The sequence below is a fragment of the Suncus etruscus genome, chromosome 1, assembly GCF_024139225.1.
Source record: "Suncus etruscus isolate mSunEtr1 chromosome 1, mSunEtr1.pri.cur, whole genome shotgun sequence".
NCBI lineage: Eukaryota > Metazoa > Chordata > Mammalia > Eulipotyphla > Soricidae > Suncus > Suncus etruscus.
Genome location: NC_064848.1, coordinates 148,083,803 through 148,103,826, shown reverse-complemented (window position 1 = coordinate 148,103,826; position 20,024 = coordinate 148,083,803). Strand labels below are relative to the sequence as shown.

The window sequence follows — 20,024 nt, the reverse complement described above, 5'->3', positions numbered from 1 at the left end:
TACAAAGTTCTTTTTATGTTTCTCTTGATGCTGACTTTCCCAAGTAAAGTGGTATTTAATCAAGGCCATATTTGTGTGTACTAATTTTGTTATCCAGGGGCATCTGGAGGTAAATGCTCAAATATATACATACTTAGCACAGCAGCAGAGAGATTCTTATTAGGCCAAATAAACATTTGCAACTATTACTAAGCTTTAGAAATGCCACCCTCCCTTTTCAAGGAAGCAGCCTCTCTTTGAGGTCTTTTCTCAGCCATTCACACTGGGGGAGCCCATTGGGCCTTCTGACTTTTATTTGTTTTGGGGCCACACCCTGCAGCATTCAAGTGTTACTCCTGGCTCTGTGCTCAGAAATCGCTCCTGGCAAGCTCGGGGGACCATATGGGATGTTGGGAATTGAACCCAAGTCCATCCTGGGTCAGCCGCGTGCAAGGCAAATTCCTTACCACTGTGCTATCTCTCCAGCCCCAGGCCTTCTTGTTTGAACTTTCCTTAAACTGTGGCAGTAGTAAGTATGTCCGTGTGTCTGAGTGCATTAAGTGCGTGTTAGTGCGTGAATATATGTGAGTGAGCATATGTAGGTGAGTGAATTGTGTGAATGCATTGTGAGTGCATGTGAGTGAATATGTGTGAATGTTAATGTGAGTGCATGCTTGTAGGCGTATGTCTGAAACTGTATGTGAGTGCATGTTGATGCTAGTCTATGAATAGGGTGTGGGAGTGTCTGTGTTTGTGTGTGTGAGTGCAATTTTGTATGTGAATGCATGTTTGTGTTTGTACAAACATGTATGAGTTTATGTCTGTCTGTGGTTTGTGAATTCCTGTTTGTTATGTGTGATTGCATGTTTATATGTGAGTCCCTTTTTGTGTGTGAGAGTAAATATGCGAGAGTGGTGAATGAGTGAGTGAAATGTGTCTGAGGTGGAGGGATTGTCCTCTTAAGGGTTTTGTTTTGCTGTGTGTCCTGACCTACCAGGATAGGCTTTTGCTTGCTGTGATCCTGAACTGAAAAGAAACTGCTTAGAAACAAAATGAAGGAATGAATAAGAATAAATGATTATTTAATAGAAGAAGTATTTCGGGTCTTTATTTAGATGGTTGTGTGTGTGTGTGTGTGTGTGTGTGTGTGTGTGTGTGTGTGTGTGTGTGTGTGAGACAAGATATAGTCTATGGCAGCGTTTTCAACCACTGTGCCGGGGCACACTAGTGCGCCGTGAGCTATTGTCTGGTGTGCCGTGGGAAAAATTCCAATTTCTTTTTTTTATATAAAATCATTTAATAATTTAATTACATAATTACATTTTCAATTTATTTACTTTATTTGTTAATATAACTTTTATTTTAATCATAGTGGCTTACATATTGTTCACAGTAATATTCCAGGTACATATTAACATTGAATCAGGGGAATTCCCATCACCGAATTGTCCTCCCTCCACCTCCATTACCATCCAGCCTCCCATATCCAACAACCTCATCCCAGGGGGTGCTAGAATGAGTGGTTCCCTCTGTGTCTAGTTTATTACTTAGTGATCTTATAACTGTTTGGTCTTGGTACCTCCATTACTTCCCCCTCTAATTGAAAGGCGGGACTAGATAGTTCAAGTTGTGTGGTTTTATTTGAGGAAGAGATAAGTAATAAAATGGGTAAAAATCAACTACACCGACAATGGGCAGAGTCCTTCTAGAGGCGCTCATCCTCAGTTTGAGAGACTAAGGGGAAAAGAGAAGGTGAAACACCACAACCGTTCAAAAAGAAGTATCAAATAAGATATCCAGAGAGCACTGCAGCAATAAAGATATGCACCACATAATTGCCATGGTCTTGAGATAAAGAACATGACAGAGTGCAAAAAGGAAGAAGAGAAAAGAAGAAAGAAAAAGTAAATATATAAATAAACAAGTGGACAACTACTTCAATGTCCACCCCAAGACAAAGAAATCGATAAAAATAGATAAAAGAAAGGAAAAAAGATTATTTTTTGCTTTTTTGTCTCTCCTTTTTTTCCCCCTCCTGCATAGGCACAGTAAATATTGGGGTCATTCGAAAAGGGAATCCCCTTGGCCTAAGAGATACAGGGTTTCTCCACCCTTGGAGTATATTGTTCATGAGATTATCTATAGACTCTTTTCAAATTCATTTACTCTCCCCTTGGTGCTTTTGTGGTGTATGGGAGACTTTTGCTCCGATCTGGATGATAAAATCAGAGCTCCATATCTAGAAATCTCAGTCTCTGCACAGGTTAGGAGTGGAACTTACGATGAAGTCTTTCTTTGTGATTTTAGGAGTTCTGTTTCCTCAATGTCATTTTAATCTGTCTTCTGTGTTTGGTGGTCTTGGCCCTTGTGCTGAACCTCAGATGGAGTCTGGAATATCGTCTTTCATTATGTTTCCAGAAGACCCATTCAGTTGCAATTGCCTCAGTCAGGTTTCTGGAATTAGAGATCATGGTTGTTGTGCAGGTCGTAGAACAAACCTTAGACTAGGGCTTTCTTATTGGTCCCAGAATACATACTGCCCAGTCATAGTTCTATCAGCCAGTCATCTGTAGATCACGTTCTTGGCTTTTGCACAGCCCAAAGTGTGACAAGTTTTCTGATTTTGATTTATCGTTAGTTGGTGAGGTAGGATAACCTGTTCTTATGTCCATTTGTTCCCAATTTCCTCATTGTCAGGATATCATATTAGAGCTCGCACATGTTGGTGTTCGAGCAGTTTTCAGGATGTCACAGATGGGATTTGGTTCCTGTAGCTGTTATGAAGAACTGTGACATTTCTATGTCTGGGATTCAGGGTTCAAGGCTGGACGGTCGGTGTCTAATCTCCTGGAGTCTAAGATGGGTCCACATGACATATTTTCAAGGTGGGAGATTCCCCTGTATTGTAAATAAGTATGAGTTTTTATCCCTAGTAGATAAGAGCTTGTTCATATACGCGAGCTTTCCCCTTTCTTAGTGTGCCTTTGCAGTAAGAAATGGTGCTTCATTATATTGCCGGTGCATTTGGGGGTGGAAAGAGAAGAACAGAGAAACAAGTCACTCACCCCAAAAAAATGAGAATATAAATAAAAATATATTTGCTCACATATGTATAAAGAAAAATGATTTAAAAAATGAAATAAAAAATAAAGAGGTAGTGTTATACAGGTCTTATACTTAGGATGGAAGTATAGGTTTCCCCATTGACTTTTGAGATTTTCTTGTGGGGTGTGGGTTCCCAGGTGCCTTTTCATCACACACCCTGCCCTTCTTGAGATTGGTAAAGGATTTGCGGCAGGGGGGTCTTCGGAAGAGTTCTTTCATTGGGAGTCCTTTTAGGGCTAAGTCTGGTATCCAGCAACAGTCCATATTAGGAAGAGTTTGTAGGGAGGGCTATACAGCATGGGTCCACAGGGGTTTTGGTTCTTTTCCTGCCGGGGATGAGGTGTAGGTTTGAGTGGGTATCCCTTTGATTGGGTGCTGGGTACTGGTTCGTTGGGGTAGGAGGTCAGTCTTGATGCCTAGTAGATTAAGAACTGAGGGTGAAGAGTTTTAATAAGGTGGAAAATCTGCATGGGATTGAGGGGTGAAGGAATAGTCGGATTCCTAGAAGGGGGAAGGGGAAAGTATATGGAAGGGGTAGAAAAGAAGAAAAGAGAAAATAGGATTAATTAGAAAGAGAAAGAAGAAGAAGAAGAAGAAGAAGAAGAAGAAGAAGAAGAAGAAGAAGAAGAAGAAGAAGAAGAAGAAGAAGAAGAAGAAGGAAGAAGAAGAAGAAGGAAGAAGAAGAAGAAGAAGAAGAAGAAGAAGAAGAAGAAGAAGAAGAAGGAAGAAGAAGAAGAAGAAGAAGAAGAAGAAGAAGAAGAAGAAGAAGAAGAAGAAGAAGAAGAAGAAGAAGAAGAAGAAGAAGAAGAAGAAGAAGAAGTGAGAAGAAGTGAGAAGAAGTGAGAAGAAGTGAGAAGAGAGGAGAGAAGAGCGCGGGCATTTTATTTTGCTTGGATATGTTCGATGAGTAGGCCCCGTAGTATAAGTCTGTAGGTCACAGTTGCTGCTTCAGTGGTCTGGCTGGTCACATGCTTCAGGTCCTAAAAGAAGGTATAACCTAGAGATAAAGGGTAAGTTAAAGAGTTTTATCGAGACAATTTTCGTAACGCAACCTGGGTATGGTATCTCATGTGGCTTAGCTCCGAGGTGGCATTTTAGGTTGTCCATCCTTTGTATCCAAGAACGCCTGTGGACAAAAAAAGCTGAAAGGTACTTTAGGAGAAAAATGAGGCTATATTTTCACTTTTAAGTTGGATCAGTAACATCTGGCTCAAAACTAGAGCAATAAAAAAAAAGATTTATTTAATCAAAACTGCTATCTCCATTGTCAGAATCATTAGTATATGACGGTCTTTTATTCATCTCTAAAGTGAAATGGTTGTACTTCAAAAGAGGCCAGAGTTACTTATTTTGATATTGACCAAATCTAATAAAGTTGAAATTTTGGGCTAGAGAGATAGGACAGTTGAGAGGATACTTTGATATTGACCAAATCTAATAAAGTTGAAATTTTGGGCTAAAGAAATAGGACAGTTGAGAGGTTACTTTAAATATAGTAAGCTTAAGGCATTAACACATATTATTTTGAAATGCTTCCGTTTGAGTCAGTGATTGCTCATAGTATTCTTTACCTGTAATCTTGTATAAGATCCCTAAGAGATTATTATGGGCCTTTGTAGTAACAGGCTAATTACATACCTGTTCTCTCTATGCTGCTGTTTCTACTGTTGCTGGTTTCTTTATGGTATAATATGTGGTCGAGAGTTTATGTTGTTCCTCTTTCATGTGTTTTGGGCACTACTTCAATGTATATGTGTGATGTTACAGTGTTTGGAGTTTTTACCCTGTTAAATCCTGTTATTTAATCTTTGAATATTAGTTGTATATATGGTGTAGTTTCTAGGTGCTTCAGAATAGTGCTATCATTCTGTGTTTATCTTTCATCTTCTGGCTTACTTCGTTTAACATAATATGTTTTAGGTCCATATACGTTGCTGCAAAGTCTGTGATTGTATCATTTCTAACTGCCATGTAGAATTTCATTGTGTATAGATACCACATCTTAATGATCCACTCATCTGTTGTTGGACATCGAGGTTGGTTCCAAGACTTGGCTATTATACTGAGTGCTGCGATAAATAGTGGGGTGCACACATATTTTGGGATGAATGTCCTTCCGACTTGGGGGTAGATACCTAGGAGAGCAATTGCAGGGTCAAATGGCAGCTCAATTCTGAGTTCCTTGAGCACTCTCCAGACTGTTCTCCATAGGTGTTGGACTAGGGGGCATTCCCACCAGCAGTGGATGAGAGTGCCTTTAATACCATATCCCTGCCAACATAGATTGTTCCCATTATTTTTGATGTGAGCCATCCTCACTGGTGTAAGGTGGTACCTCATTGTTGTCTTGATTTGGATTTTCCTAATGATGAGTGAAGGTGAACATGTTTTTATGTGTTGTTGGCCATCTTTCGATCTTCTTCAGAGAAGTGTCTATTCATTTTATCTCCCCATTTTTCTATGGCTTTATTTGGTTTTGTGGAGCTCATCTTTCCTAGTGCTTTGTATACTCTGGATGTCAGCCCTTTATCTGACATGTTGAGTGCAAAGATTCTTTCCCATTCAGTTAACTGTCTTCTTGTGTTAAGCCTGGTTTCTTTTGCCATGCAGAAGCTTTTTAGTTTGGTGTCATCCCATTTGTTTATGTTTGATGCTAAAGTTCTTGCCATTGGCAATCTTTCATCAAAGACTTTTTTGATATATAGGTCTTCAAGTGTTCTGCCTATTTTTTTCTCAATAAACTTTTATAGATTCAGGTCTGATTTCAAGATCTTTAATCCATTTTGAGTTGACTTTTGTATATGGGGTGAGGTATGGGTCAATTTTCAATTTCTTACAGATGGTTTTCCAGTTGTACCAACACCATTTGTTGAAAAGACTTTCTTCGTCCCATTTCAAGTTCTTGGCTCTTTTGTCAAATATTAGTTGACTATATATCTGGGGACTTATGTCTGGAAATTCTGTTCTAACCCACTGGTCTGAGGCTCTGTCCTTGTACCAGTACCATGCTGTTTTGATCACTATGGCTTTATAGTATAGCTTCAGGTTAGGTAGCGAGATGCCACCCAGCTCCTTGTTTTTTAGTATGTGTTTGGCTATCCTGGATCTTTTGTGGTTCCAGATGAATTAGATGATTGATTGTTCTAAGTCTTTAAAAAATAATGTCTGGGGGCCGGAGAGATAGCATGGAGGTAAGGTGTTTGTCTTTCATGCAGAAGGTCAGTGGTTCGAATCCTGGCATCCCATATGGTCCCCTGAGCCTGCCAGGAGCAATTTCTGAGCATAGAGCCAGGAGTAAACCCTGAGTGCTGCCTGGTGTAACCCAAAAACAAAAACAAAAAAAAAAGAAAAAAAAAGAAAGAAAATGATGTCTGAATTTGGATGGGGATTGCATTAAATATATATATATATATATATATATATATATATATATATATATATATATAAGAGATTGGATAGGATAGTCATTTTGACTATGTTGATTCTACCTACCCATGGGCATGGCATGTTCTTCCATTTCCTTAGATCCTCTTCAATTTCTTTCTGAAGTGTTTTGAAGTTTCCCTGGTATAAGTCCTTCACTTCCCTTGTAAGGTTGATTCCTAGGTACTTAATGTTTTTTGTTACTATTTTAAATGGAGTTGAATTCTTAATCTCTCTCTTCTCTGCTTCATTATTTGTATAGAGAAATGCTACTGTCTTTTGTGTATTGACTTTGTAGCCAGCCACTTTGCTGTATTTGTTAATTGTTTCTAGGAGTTTTACTGTGGACTTTTTAGGATTTTCTATGTATATCATTATATTATCTGCAAAAAGGGATAGTTTGAGTTCCTCTTTCCTAATTTGGATTCCTTTGATTCCCTTCTCTTGTCGGATTGCTATTTCTAGGACTTCTAAGATTATATTGAATAAGAGTGGAGAGAGTGGACAGCCTTGCCTAGTTTCTGACCTCAGTGGAAATGCTTTCAATTTTTCGCCATTGAGGATAATGTTGGCTGTAGGCTTTTCATAGATAGCTGTAACTATCTTTAGGAAGGTTCCTTCTAACCCTATTTTGCTGAGTGTTTTCAACATGAATGGGTGTTGAATTTTGTCAAATGCCTTCTCTGCATTGATTGATATGATCATGTGGTTTTTGTTTTTCTTGTTGTTGATGTGGTGTATGATGTTGATTGATTTATGTATGTTGAACCATCCTTGCATCCCTGGGATGAAACCCACTTGGTCATGGTGTATAATCTTTCTGATGTAGTGCTGGATTCGGTTTGCTAAAATTTTGTTGAGAATTTTTGCATCTATGTTCATTAGTGAGATTGGTCTGTAGTTTTCTTTCTTGGTGCTGTCTTTGCCATCTTTGGGAATGAGTGTGATATTAGCCTCATAAAAGGAGTTGGGGAGGGTTTCTGTCTTTTCAATGGTTTGGATCATTGGTAGTGTGGATCAGTGGTAGTAAGTCTTCTTAGAATGTTTGATAGAATTCACCTGTAAAACCATCTGGACCTGGACTTTTGTTCTTAGGGAGTTTCTTAATTACATCTTCGATTTCCTCTGAAGTGATTGGCCTGTTTAGGTTTCCTAGATCTTCATTTTCCAGTTTTGAAAGCTAGTATTTTCCAAAAAATCTGTCGATTTCTACTGGGTTCTCTAGCCTAACTGAGTACAGTTGTTCATAATATGACCTCATGATATGTTGTATTTCTTGAGGTTCTGTTGTAATCTCTCCCCTTTCATTTGTGATCCTATTAATTTAGGTGTTTTCCCTCTTTTTTTTTTTTTTTTTGGTGAGTCTTGCCAGTGGTTTGTCTATCTTGTTTAGAAAAATTCCAATTTCATCCATAACATGCGGCTTTAGCTCACAAATAGACCAATCATTAGATTATTTCATAATAAAGTAATTATAAAAATTTTCTCTATGTTTATTTGATTCCTGTTCAAGAGAATTACTTTATATATAGTCAATATAAGCATAGAGTTTAATTTTTTTTTTTTTTTTTTTTTTGGATTTTGGGTCACCCCTGACAGCGCTCAGGGGTTACGTCTGGCTCTACGCTCAGAAATCGCTTCTGGCAGGCTCAGGGGACCATATGGGATGCCGGATTCAAACCACTGACCTTCTGCATGAAAGGCAAACGCCTTACCTCCATGCTATATCTCCGGCCCTTGAGTTTAATTTTTTATTTTTTAACATTTTCTTTTTTTTTTTTTTTTTTTGGTTTTTGGGCCACACCCGGCGGTGCTCAGAGGTTTCTCCTGGCTGTCTGCTCAGAAATAGCTCCTGGCAGGCACGGGGGACCATATGGGACACCGGGATTTGAACCAACCACCTTTGGTCCTGGATCGGCTGCTTGCAAGGCAAACGCCGCTGTGCTATCTCTCCGGGCCCTTTTTTTTTTTTTTTTTTTTTTTTGGTTTTTGGGTCACACCCGGCAGTGCTCAGGGGTTATTCCTGGCTTCACGCTCAGAAATTGCTCCTGGCAGGCACAGGGGACCATATGGGACGCCGGGATTCGAACTGATGACCTCCTGCATGAAAGGCAAACGCCTTACCTCCATGCTATCTCTCCGGCCCCCTTAACATTTTCTAATGGTAGTGTGTCTCAGGTTTTGTTTTGTTTTTTGTTTTTCATGAAAAAAGTGTGCCTTTGCACAAAAAAATTGAAAAACACTAGTCTATGGGATCAGACCTCCTGTTGGTCTCAATTACCCAAAGGTAAAACTCGTTTCCTTTGTTCTACACAATTAGAACACATCACACCTAACCTGCAGCTTCTACATCTATGCAGCATATTTCAGGCAGGCTTGCTGTAGCTGTGGGAATTTCATTGTGTGGCAGGTCAGAAGGTCGATCTGACGGGGGCTCACTGTCTTCTGCTGTTACAAGCTAGCACTGGGACCAGAGGCACCTCTTCTGTTCCAAATTAGTTTGACCGCAAGAAAAGGCCGGTTCTGCTCATCCCTTTAATCCGGCGACAGCCCTCTCCGTGATCGCTCTTGTCTTTCTTGTCTCTTGTGTGCAGTTTATTCCCGAGTCTGCCAGGTTCAACGTCTCCACTGGGAACACACAGGCTGCCCTGTCCACGCTGCAGAGCATTGCCAAGATGAATCGCTCGGTCATGCCAGAGGGGAAGCTGGTGGAGCCTGTTCTGGTGAGTCCCCTCTACCAGGGTGGCCCCAAATCTTTCAGTCACTGAAGGTCAGAGGAGAGACCTTAGCTCTCTGGTGCCACCAAGCAGCTCAGGGGTTATTCTTGGTTCTGCCCTCAGAAATCGCTCCTGGCAGGCTCGGAGGACCATATGGGATGCTGGGAATTGAACCCAGGTCCGTCCCAGGTTGACTTAGCGCAAGGCAAACACCCTACTGCCGTGTTATTGCTCCAGCCCCATAAGTATAAAGGAAGAGACCACACCTAGAGGTGGGACCAGGTGGCCCGAACACCAACCATCCAAGGTGCTACATTCAAAGATGTTTCCAACCAATGAGTAACAAGGCATATACTGAGTGGTATGGATTCAGACCAATCTCACAATCCCAATTAATCCCACACTAATCCACTGTACTGTCTCTCTGGTCTTGTTATTTTCATTTTATTATTATTATTATTATTATTATTATTATTATTATTTTATTTTTGCCACTCCTGGTGTTACTCAAGGTTATTTATTGTTCTATACTCAGGTGTCACTCCTGGATGTTCTTGGGGGACCATATGCGGTGCTGGGGATCAAACTGCGATGGGCCTTACCCCCATTCTACCCTTCTGGCCCCTAATATTCTATATCTTTTTCTATGGGAAGAGAGAGATGCACTCGGTGGTGTTCATGGCTACTTTTCATGGATTCTCATTTCCTCTCATCCACCAGCAACTTGAAAAGAGACACTAGTAGCCTAGAATCTGCAATTCAATGAATCTAGGACCTGGTATTAAAAAAGTGAGCAGAAAGGAAGGCTGTGATGAATATGTGTTTGGAACTGTAATCTGTTCTTTGAAGGGGCTCCAGAAATAGTGTAGGAGTGAAAGCATCTGCCTTGCAAACTAACCCTAAGGTGCTTCTCAGCACTGCCAGGTTCTCTGAGAACTGCTTGGTGATCCCTGAGCACAAAGCCAGGAGTAGCCACTGAGCATGTCCAGATGTGAGTCAATCCCTTTCCCAAACAAGACAAAATTCAACACAATTTGAGATGCTTTTGTTTATCCTCGTCCACTAAAAGGGCCTGTGTTTCTTTGTCCCAGGACAAGAGAGGAAGATTCAAGGACCTCTTGGATGCAAAATATTTAAGAACAACATTGCAAATCTGGGTCATTTGGTAAGAATGGAATCCTTTTAAAATGAGGTTTCCTTGGGGTTGGACACAGTATAGCTAGTGGACAGGGTGCTTGCCTTGCACGTAACTGATCTGGACTCTTGAGCACTGTAAGAAGTGATTCCTGAGCAACATTCCCACCACCAATGTCCCAAATCTCCCTCCTCCCCACCCCACCCACACCTGTACTCGAGACAGGCTTTCTACTTCCCTCATTCATTCATATTGTTAGAATAGTTCTCAATGTAGTTATTTCTCTAACTGCACTCATCACTCTATGTGGTGAGCTTCATGTCATGAACTGTACCTACCAGCCCTCATCTCTCTTGTTTCTGAGATACTGCTAAAAATGTCTTTAATTTTTCTTAAAACCATAGATGAGTGAAACTATTCTGCATCTTTCTCTCTCCCTCTGACTTATTTCACTCAGCATAATAGATTCCATGTACATCCATGTATAGGAAAATTTCATGACTTCATCTCTCCTGATGGCTACATAGTATTCCATTGTGTATATGTACTACAGTTTCTTTAGCCACTCATCTGTTGAAGGGCATCTTGGTTGTTTCCAGAGTCTGGATATTGTAAATGACATGGCAATGAATATAGGTGTGAGGAAGGGATTTTTGTATTGTATTTTTGTGTTCCTCAGGTATATCCCTAGGAGTGGTATAGCTGGATTGTATGGGAGCTGAATTTCCAGTTTTTGGAGGAATCTCCATATCGTTTACCATAAAGGTTGGACTAGACAGCATTCCCACCAGCAGTGAAAAAGAGTTCCTTTCTCTCCACATCCCTGCCAGCACTGCTTGTTCTCATTCTTTGTGATGTGTGCCAATCTCTGTGGCATAAGGTGGTACTTCATAGTTGTTTTGATTTGCACCACCCTGACGATTAGTGATGTGGAGCATCTTTTTATGTGCCTTTTGGTCATTTGCATTTCTTCTTTTACAAAGTGTATGTTCATTTCTTCTCTCCACTTTTTGATGGGGTTAGATATTTTTTCTTGTAAAGTTCTGTCAGTACCTTATATATTTTAGATATTAGTCTTTTATCTGATGGGTATTGGGTGAATAATTTCTCCCACTCAGTGAGTAGCTTTTGTATTTTGGGCACTATCTCCTTTGAGGTGCAGAAGCCTCTCAGCTTAATATACCGTATTTTCTGGCATATAAGACGACTTTTGAAACGAAAAAGAAGTCAACTGGAAATCAGGGGGCATCTTATATGCCGAGTATATCCCGAAAAATGTTTCAATATGCCGCTAAACAAAAATTGTCTGAATAGTGCCAAAAATGAATTTTCCAATTCGATCCTGCACCAATCACTGCAAGGCTGCTTGGACCGCCTCTCTAACTCAGCCAATCCAAGCAGGCCTTTTATGCATGCAAATTAGACAATGTTCTGGATCCGAATCTACACTGTAAAAAGCCTGCTCAGATTGGCCAGAGTCAGAGAGGAAGTCTATTACAGTATAACCTTTGAACCTTGTGATTGGCTCACTGTGGTACATGAGCACAGGAACACATGCAGCACACGCAGCACAGGAATGTTCTGTCTGATACAGCAAATATAGGCCTAAACCTATGTTTTAACTGCAAAATTAGGGGGTTGTCTTATACCCTCGGTCCTCTTATACACCAGAAAATATGGTAGTCCCACCTGTTTATCTCTGCTTCCACTTGTTTGGAGAGTGCTGTTTCCTCCTTAAAGATGCCTTTAGTCTCAATGTCATGGAGTGTTTTACCTACATGTTATTCTATATACCTTATAGTTTCAGATCTGATATCAATGTCTTTAATCCATTTGGATTTTACCTTTGTACATGGTGTTAGCTAGGGGTCTGAGTTCGCTTTTTTGCAAGTGGCTAACCCAGTTGTGCCAACACCACTTGTTGAAGAGGCTTGCCTTGCTCCGTTTAGGATTTCTTGCTCCTTTATCAAAAACTAGGTGGTTGTACGTCTGGGGAACATTCTCTGAGTACTCAAGCCTAATCCACTGATCTGAGAGTCTTACATAGTTTCCACAAATGAAAATTGTAAAATACTGTATGTCTAAAACCCAATTCTGGGGCCTGGAGAGATAGCACAGCGGCGTTTGCCTTGCAAGCAGCCGATCCAGGACCAAAGGTGGTTGGTTCGAATCCCGGTGTCCCATATGGTCCCCCGTGCCTGCCAGGAGCTATTTCTGAGCAGACAGCCAGGAGTAACCCCTGAGCACCGCCGGGTGTGACCCAAAAACTAAACAAAACAAAACAAAACAAAAAACCCAATTCTGAATAACTTTGTAAATTATGGTGTTTTAATAAAATAAAATAAAAAATAAATAAAACTAAAATATTTTTATGGTTAAAAAAAAAAAGAAGTGATTCCTGAGAGCATAGCCAGGAGAAACCTCTGAGCACTGCTGGGTATGGCCCCAAAACAAACTAAAATGAGCTTTTCTTCTTTTCTTTATCATACTAAAATATTTTTTGTGTATATTCTTTGGCCATACTCAGAGGTGCTCAGGGAAACACATATGCTAGAGATTGAACCTGATGCTTCTGCGCACGAAGCTTTGCCTCTATGCCTTTGGGTCATCTCCCCAGTCCTAAAACAAGTTTTATATAAGCAAGAATTTGGGGAAAACCTTTAAAATAATTTTCTCTGATAGCCACTGGGAAAATCAGAAATGTATTGTATCTGCTCATATTGCCTCCCTTGCACCAACCAACCAACCATCCATCCATCCATCCATCCATCCATCCATCCATCCATCCATCCAAACAAGTAAACAATCAAATACCTATTTTTTTTTTCTTTTGGATTTTGGGTCACACCCGGTGTCGCTCAGGGCTCTATACTCCTGGTTCTATTACTCCTGGCTCTATACTCAAAAATTGTTCCTGGCAGGCTCAGGTGACCGTATGGGATGCTGGGGATCGAACCTGGGCCCATCCCAGGTCAGCCACGTGCAAGGTAAATGCCCTACCGCTGTGCTATCACTCCAGTCCTGACCTGTCTATTTTTTAAGGGAAAAAGTCTATCATTTTCCCACCTATGGTGCAAGGGATCCATCTCACTAAACTCCTTCACGTGTAAGGCACATGTTCTACTACTGAGTAAAGTCCCTGGCCTCTCCATGATCATTTAAATATTTTCTTTTATTTAGTTTTTATTGGAGGCAGCATAGCCAAGAGCAATCAGGGTTTACTCCTGTCTTTGCACTCAGTGATCACTCCTGGTGGGTCTTAGGAGACCATATGGAGAGCAGGGTAAGGGTTTCATCCACTATCTGGTCTATCTGTATTGTCGCTCAAAGCAAAAAAATTTTCACTTTTTCCTATGAACTTGTTTTGTCTTTCTTCCCAATACATGACAGAATCTGATCTTGGAAATCACCAGTAATCAAATTCCAAGGCATCAACTTTGGTAGTCTTTACTGTTTCATATCTCTGCAGCCATGTGTTCAAGTAAGCCAAGATCTCTAAAGAAATACAAATCATGTTACTTAAAACAGAAAAGGGGTGCATTGGGCTCTATTAAATGAAACTCTCTGTGTCATGAGACAGCAAGGATCTGAAAGATAACCAGCACTGAAGAGGACATTTCATCAATAACTGTATAGGAGAGTTACACAAAACCCCCAAAAGAAGTAGGCAAGAAACATGCTTGATCCAAAAATAAAATGTCTCAACTAAACTTCTCAAAACATATTCAACCTTAAAGTCACCAAGAAAATGCAAATTAAAACCAAACCAGTTTCCATTATAAATTATGCAAGGACTAAACCAAGAGCATGACTTAGGCAGGTAGGCTAATGAAAGGGGCTATTGGGTATACGATGCTGGGTATATGCAAATCATTCCAAGTACCATGGTCAGTAGGAAGAAAGTTCTGTTTCAGGTTGATTACACATGATATCATGCAGCTCAACATGTTTTCCCAAAAACCTTCCCTAAAATGCTCATAGCAATCATTTATTTATGTCATTTCCAAATGATAAAGCCACAAGTGCATAAATAATTACATGGGTTGTGATACACAAGTATAATGCAGTCCTCTCCAATATGAGGATGAGAAAGCCTGTGTGCTCTGCTCATTTCACTGAACCTTACTAGTGAAATAATGATTGAGAAAAGCCAGATTTGTATATGACATGAATTTAAGCACATGAAGATAGAAAGCAGACAAGACTAATTTCTAAGCTTTAGTGTTTGATTCAAGGAAAGGGAGAAAAGGGCTTGTCTGTTTTCCAGATTTAATAATTGTGTGTGAGAGAGAGAAAAGAGGAAGAAAGAGAAAGAAAATGAGAGGAAGAGAGAGAGATTGAGATATTGAGATATGGGGCCTATGAGGTGGCGCTAGAGGTAAGGTGTCTGCCTTGCAAGCGCTAGCCAAGGAAGGACCGAAGATCAATCCCCCGGCGTCCCATATGGTCCCCCCAAGCCAGGGGCAATTTCTGAGTGCTTAGCCAGGAGTAACCCCTGAGCATCAAACGGGTGTGGCCAAAAAAAAAAAAAGAGAGATATTGATATATGTGTGGTGTCTCAGGTCCTGTCCTGTACTCACACATGCAGGGCATGTGCTCTGTTCTGAACCAGTATCCCAGCCCTATAGTCACTGTTGACAGGTAGCCTCTTGAGACTTTTAAATGGTTTTTCTTTTGAGTGAGGGTGGGGTGGAGAGGGATGGTCACATCCAGCCAGTGCTCAAAATTACGCTTGGTTCTATACTCAGGGCTCACTCCTGGTGGGGCTCAGGGGATCATTATAGACTATAGAGTGTCTTGCATTGAATTCAGGTCAGTTGCATGCAAGGTAAGTGCCTTAACCACTGTACTATCACTCTGGCCTTAGATTCTTAAATTTTTTTTTTTTATTGTTTTTTGGGTCACACCCAGCAGCGCTCAGGGGTTACTCCTGGCTCTAAGCTCAGAAATCACTCCTGGCAGGCTCAGGGGACCATATGGAATGCTGGGATTTGAACCACCGTCTTTTGGAGTCTAAGGCAAATGCCTTACCACTGTACTATCTCTCCAGCCCCAGATTCTTAAATGTTTTAATACTCTTTTTTTGTTTTTGTTTTTGGGCCACACGTGGCAGCACTCAGGGATTACTTCTGACTCTGCACTCAGAAATTGTTCCTGGCAGGCTTAGGGGACCATATAGGATGCCGGAAATCAAACCCGGGTCCGCCAGGTCAGCTACGTGCAAGGCAAATGCCCTACCACTGTGCTATCACTCCAGCCCCTGTTTTAATACTCTTAATATTTGGAAATTTAACAGAAAAATGAGTTTAAGAACCAGAAAAGGCATTTACAGTTTTTTCTTCTATGGTATTTTGCTATGAAAAGTTCTGAATTGCATAGGAAAGTAGGGTGAGAGTCCCATGATGAGTCATTCAAGTCTGAGACTGATACTATACTGAGCTGTTTTCAAGGAAGTCCTTATTTCAATTAGTTCCATCCCTTCATGCCTATTTTGAGTCTCAGCTGCATGGACATTTACTTTTCCTTCCTTTTTTGGAGAGGGGGGGAAATTGGATCACATCCTGTGATGCTTAGAAGCCTGTGCTCCGGGGTCACTTCTGGCAGTCTTTGGGGACCATATGTAGTGCATGGAACTGAATCAAGGTCAGGGATTGGAACCAAGTTGTCTGTGTGCAAGGCCAGTGCCTTGGAGAGCCTCAGACTTAAGCCTTAGCCTTGCAGCACCAAGGTGAATAACCAGTTTCTAAGTCTCATCCCACACCCAACCTCAGGAACCCCCAATTGTCACCACACATCTTTCCTACCTGGTTTTTTACAACCATTTCTGTGAAAATAAGAGGGGCCTGAGGGCTTCTGGGAGGCTGATAAAAGCTTTTCATGGCTTTGCCATGTGAACTTTTCTATGTGCTGTTTTTATGTTTCGACATAAACATCTACCGAAGAATATAGATGAGACAGAAAATCCACAGACACGGGCACTCCTGCCCTGGCTCTGCACAGCCTGCAGAGCTCCTCCTTTCAGGATGTAGAACTCTAGGGGGACCCTCAAGATGACCCCTCAGCCAGGGTGATTCCACCTTACTCTATTACTTTATCCCCAATAATGCCAACATAGTTTCTTTTAATTTGTACTTTGGGGCTACACCCAGTGGTGCCTACGGCTTACTCTGGGATCTGTGCTCAGGGATCATTTCTGGAGGTCCCTGAGTTACCATAAGGGATGCCAGGGATCAGACCAGGGTTGACTGCCTATGAGGCAAGTGTCCTAACTTTTTTATTGTCTCCCACAATTTAAAAATATGCATATAATGGTTGCATCCCACTTTTGTCTTGCTTTGTTTTGTTTTGTTTTGGGGCCACACCCAGTGGTGCCTCACGGGTTACTCTTGGCTCTCCGCTCAGCAATTCTCCTGGCAAGCTTGGGGGACCATATAGGATGCTGCTGCATGCAAGGCAAACTCCCTCTGTCCTGTGCTATTCCTCCAGTTGCCAACTTTTGTCTTTTTGAAAAATAAAGAAAAGAAAAAGAAAAAAAGTAAGGGTATTCCCTCTGCTGAGATTATGCGATGAAATATGGTAAACCATGGGCCAGAATGACAGCACAGCAGTAAGGCATTACTTGCATGCAGCCCACCCGGGTCGAACCCGGATTGGATCCTCGGCATCCCATATGGTCCCCCGAGTCAGCCAGGAGCAACTTCTGAACGCAGAGCCAGGGAGTAAGATGTGGCCTAAAACAACAACAACAACAACAACAACAAAAATATGGTAAAGAGAGGACCCTGAGTTAGGCAGCTGGGCCCAATCTAACCACGGTGGTCTTCAAAGTTGAGAAAGTTCTGCTGGAGACAGAACCTGGGGACCTCAGAGTGGGGCCGGGTTGGGGTCTCCAGGAGTTACTTTCAAGCCCAGGGTGGAAGTTGCCGGAAGTTCATAAGGGCCCGCTGTGAACTCCAGCCTGGAGTTGAAGTGCATCAAGGTTCATTCAAGTTTATTAGGGAAGGGTTCTACCTGCTCCTCCCCCAGGGTGAGGTACCCCCAGAGGGCAGGCCTCCTGAGCTGATCAACAAGGCTGTAGGATGTGTGTGATTTGAACCACCACCCTTGGGCCACTTTGGAGAGGGGCCAGACAAACTGTCGCAAAGATCCAACTGGTCTACTTGCCTCTTCCCAGGAGGTCCTCCACACACTGGAACTTCTGTGTCCTCCAGGACCCTTGGGTCTCTATCTCCACCCTACCCCAAACCCCTCTCCTCCCAGCATCCTTCTTTCTCTTCTCCCACCCAGGCTGGGAATCTCCTTTTCCTACTATGGAGTCATCCTGGCTAGCGCTGAGCTGCTGGAGCGGGACCTGGTATGTGGTTCGAGGAGCGAGTCTGAGACGGAGTCGAAGCCAGTAGTGACAGCCGTAGGGGACTCAGAGGAGACCAGGAGCCCCTGCTACTGCCACATGTTCGCCCCTTCCGACTACCGTACCATGATCATCAGCACCGTCGGAGAAATCGCACGTAATGTCTCTGCTCTGGGGCAGGGAGGGCCCCGAGTGGGAGGCATTTGCAGGCGACTCAGAACTGCAGAGGGTGCAACCCTGATTGGGACCCATCTTCCAAACCAGCAGGTGGAGGGCAGCTTCCGTTCCCTTCCACTGGCCTTCTGAGCTGTTTCCCTGGCTTTGCAATGGGTTCTTTGGATTTCAGCTGGCCAGGCTCTCTGCCTGCTTTAGTTATCTTAAGTGATGGTATTGCAGCCTCCCCTGAGTTGCCTGCTCGCTCACTTTTTCCCCAGGGGTGTGGCCCACAGTTTAGGCCAGAAACTATGACACTCCTTAAGATTGTCTCAAAAGGAGGGGTGCACACTGTTGTTAGGACATTTTTATGATTGTGCTTTTATTCGTGGATCATTATTGGTTGGTCTGTTGCTCTTACTGCCCTTACTTTACAAAGTAAATAATCGCATTGCCATAGAAATAAAACAGTAAAAATAGGCTCAGTAATATCTTTGGTTTGTTTGGTGAGGAGTCCCAGATATTCTTAGTCAACAAGGTTGGGGGTTCAATGTGGTAACCCAAAGATGGGGTGCTGTTCAGACACCGAGGTACCACCCCAGCACTGCTTGTGGTGGCAGAAATGAATGAACTGGGCTTTGGTATGTGCAATGCTTAACTCATGTTATTGTCCTGCCCGCTGACCTGTTTTTGGACACTGTTTAGGGGTTTTGGAAAGTGGGTTTGACGGTACTTTAAGAATAAATGGTGGGGGCCCGGAGAGATAGCATAGCAGTGTTTGCCTTGCAAGCAGCGGATCCAGGACCAAAGGTGGTTGGTTTGAATCCCGGTGTCCCATATAGTCCCCCGTGCCTGCCAGGAGCTATTTCTGAGCAGACAGCCAGGAGGAACCCCTGAGCACCGCCGGGTGTGGCCCAAAAACAAAACAAAACAAAAAGAATAAATGGCACCAGATTGGAGAGATGGAACAGGGGCTAAGGCGCTTGACTTGCACATGGTCAACCCCAGTTCCATCGTTAGCACCACATATGGTCATCTGACACATTAGCACAGAGTCAGGAATATGCCCTGAGCATCAGATGTAGTCTAATTCCCTCTCCCACTTTCCTACCAAATGAATGGCACTTTGCATTGGATGAAAACCAGTATTCCATAAAACCATTGATGTATAAGAACTAGCAGTTTGGCCTTTGCCAAAAGTCCTAAAGCTAAAGTAATCTGGACCTGGATCTCCTGTTGTTCACTTTTCTAGGAGCTCTGTAGGAAAAATGATTCAGGGACCATATAAGGATGACATCAGTTGGAGGGAGCCACTGCTTCTGCTAACAATGGAGGAAGTCTGCCCTTTGCTTTCTTGTCCTGAAACTCTCTTTGTCATTTATTTTCTAGTGAACCCCTTAAATATCCTGGGCATTAACTTTCTGGGGAGACGGCTGAGTCTTTCCATCACCATGGGATGCACAGCTTTGTTCTTCCTCCTTCTCAATATTTGTACTTCAAGGTATTTAATTTTTTTTTCTTGGTGGGGGGAATGAGGGTTGGATCACACCCAGCAGTGCTGGGACTATTTCTGGATTTTGGGTTGAGGGGTCACTCTTGGTTTGGGGGATCAAGCCTGGGTTGGCTACATGCAAGGCAAGTGCATTTCCTTTTGTACTATTTGGACCCCTTCAAAATAATTATCCTCATGTGGCTTCCAAATCACCCCATTTTATGCAGTTTTAAAGTGGGGTCTCCTTATCCAAATGGGGTCTCCTTATCCAAATGAGGGGTAGGGGGAGGAATCTAGACAAGTACATTTCACCAGAATGGTGTAGAACGAACTGTTTGTCTAAAAGAATCTCCTCTGGCCCACTCCTCTTGCCTCCCTCTCCCACTCAGTGGGCTCCCCATCAGTCACCACTAGGTGGGGGTGCCAGACCATACTCCACCCAACAAGGTAGAGGAGCTCTTTGTGTAAAGCATCTTCATAGCCAGGACTCCAGTTTCCTAAACTGTCTAGAGTACATCATTAGTTGGATAGTTTAGTGACTGAGTGAGGGGCCTGTGAGATAGAAATACATTTCTCTCTCTCTCTCTGTCTCTGTCTCTCTCTCTCTGTCTCTCTGTCTGTCTGTCTGTCTGTCTGTCTGTCTGTCTGTCTGTCTGTCTCTCTCTCTCT

At 42.3% G+C, this 20,024-nt stretch overlaps 1 protein-coding gene across 1 annotated transcript in view; it reads left to right on the top strand.

Moving 5' to 3' along the window:
• The window catches only part of SVOPL (SVOP like), a 64,400-nt gene that overhangs the window by 28,576 nt on the left and 15,800 nt on the right, over positions 1–20,024 (top strand). Inside the window, exons 8-11 of the mRNA XM_049782658.1 lie at positions 9,102–9,230; positions 10,316–10,389; positions 17,647–17,867; positions 19,253–19,364. Of these exons, the coding sequence (XP_049638615.1) occupies positions 9,102–9,230; positions 10,316–10,389; positions 17,647–17,867; positions 19,253–19,364 (536 nt within the window). The remainder of the gene's footprint in view (positions 1–9,101; positions 9,231–10,315; positions 10,390–17,646; positions 17,868–19,252; positions 19,365–20,024) is intronic.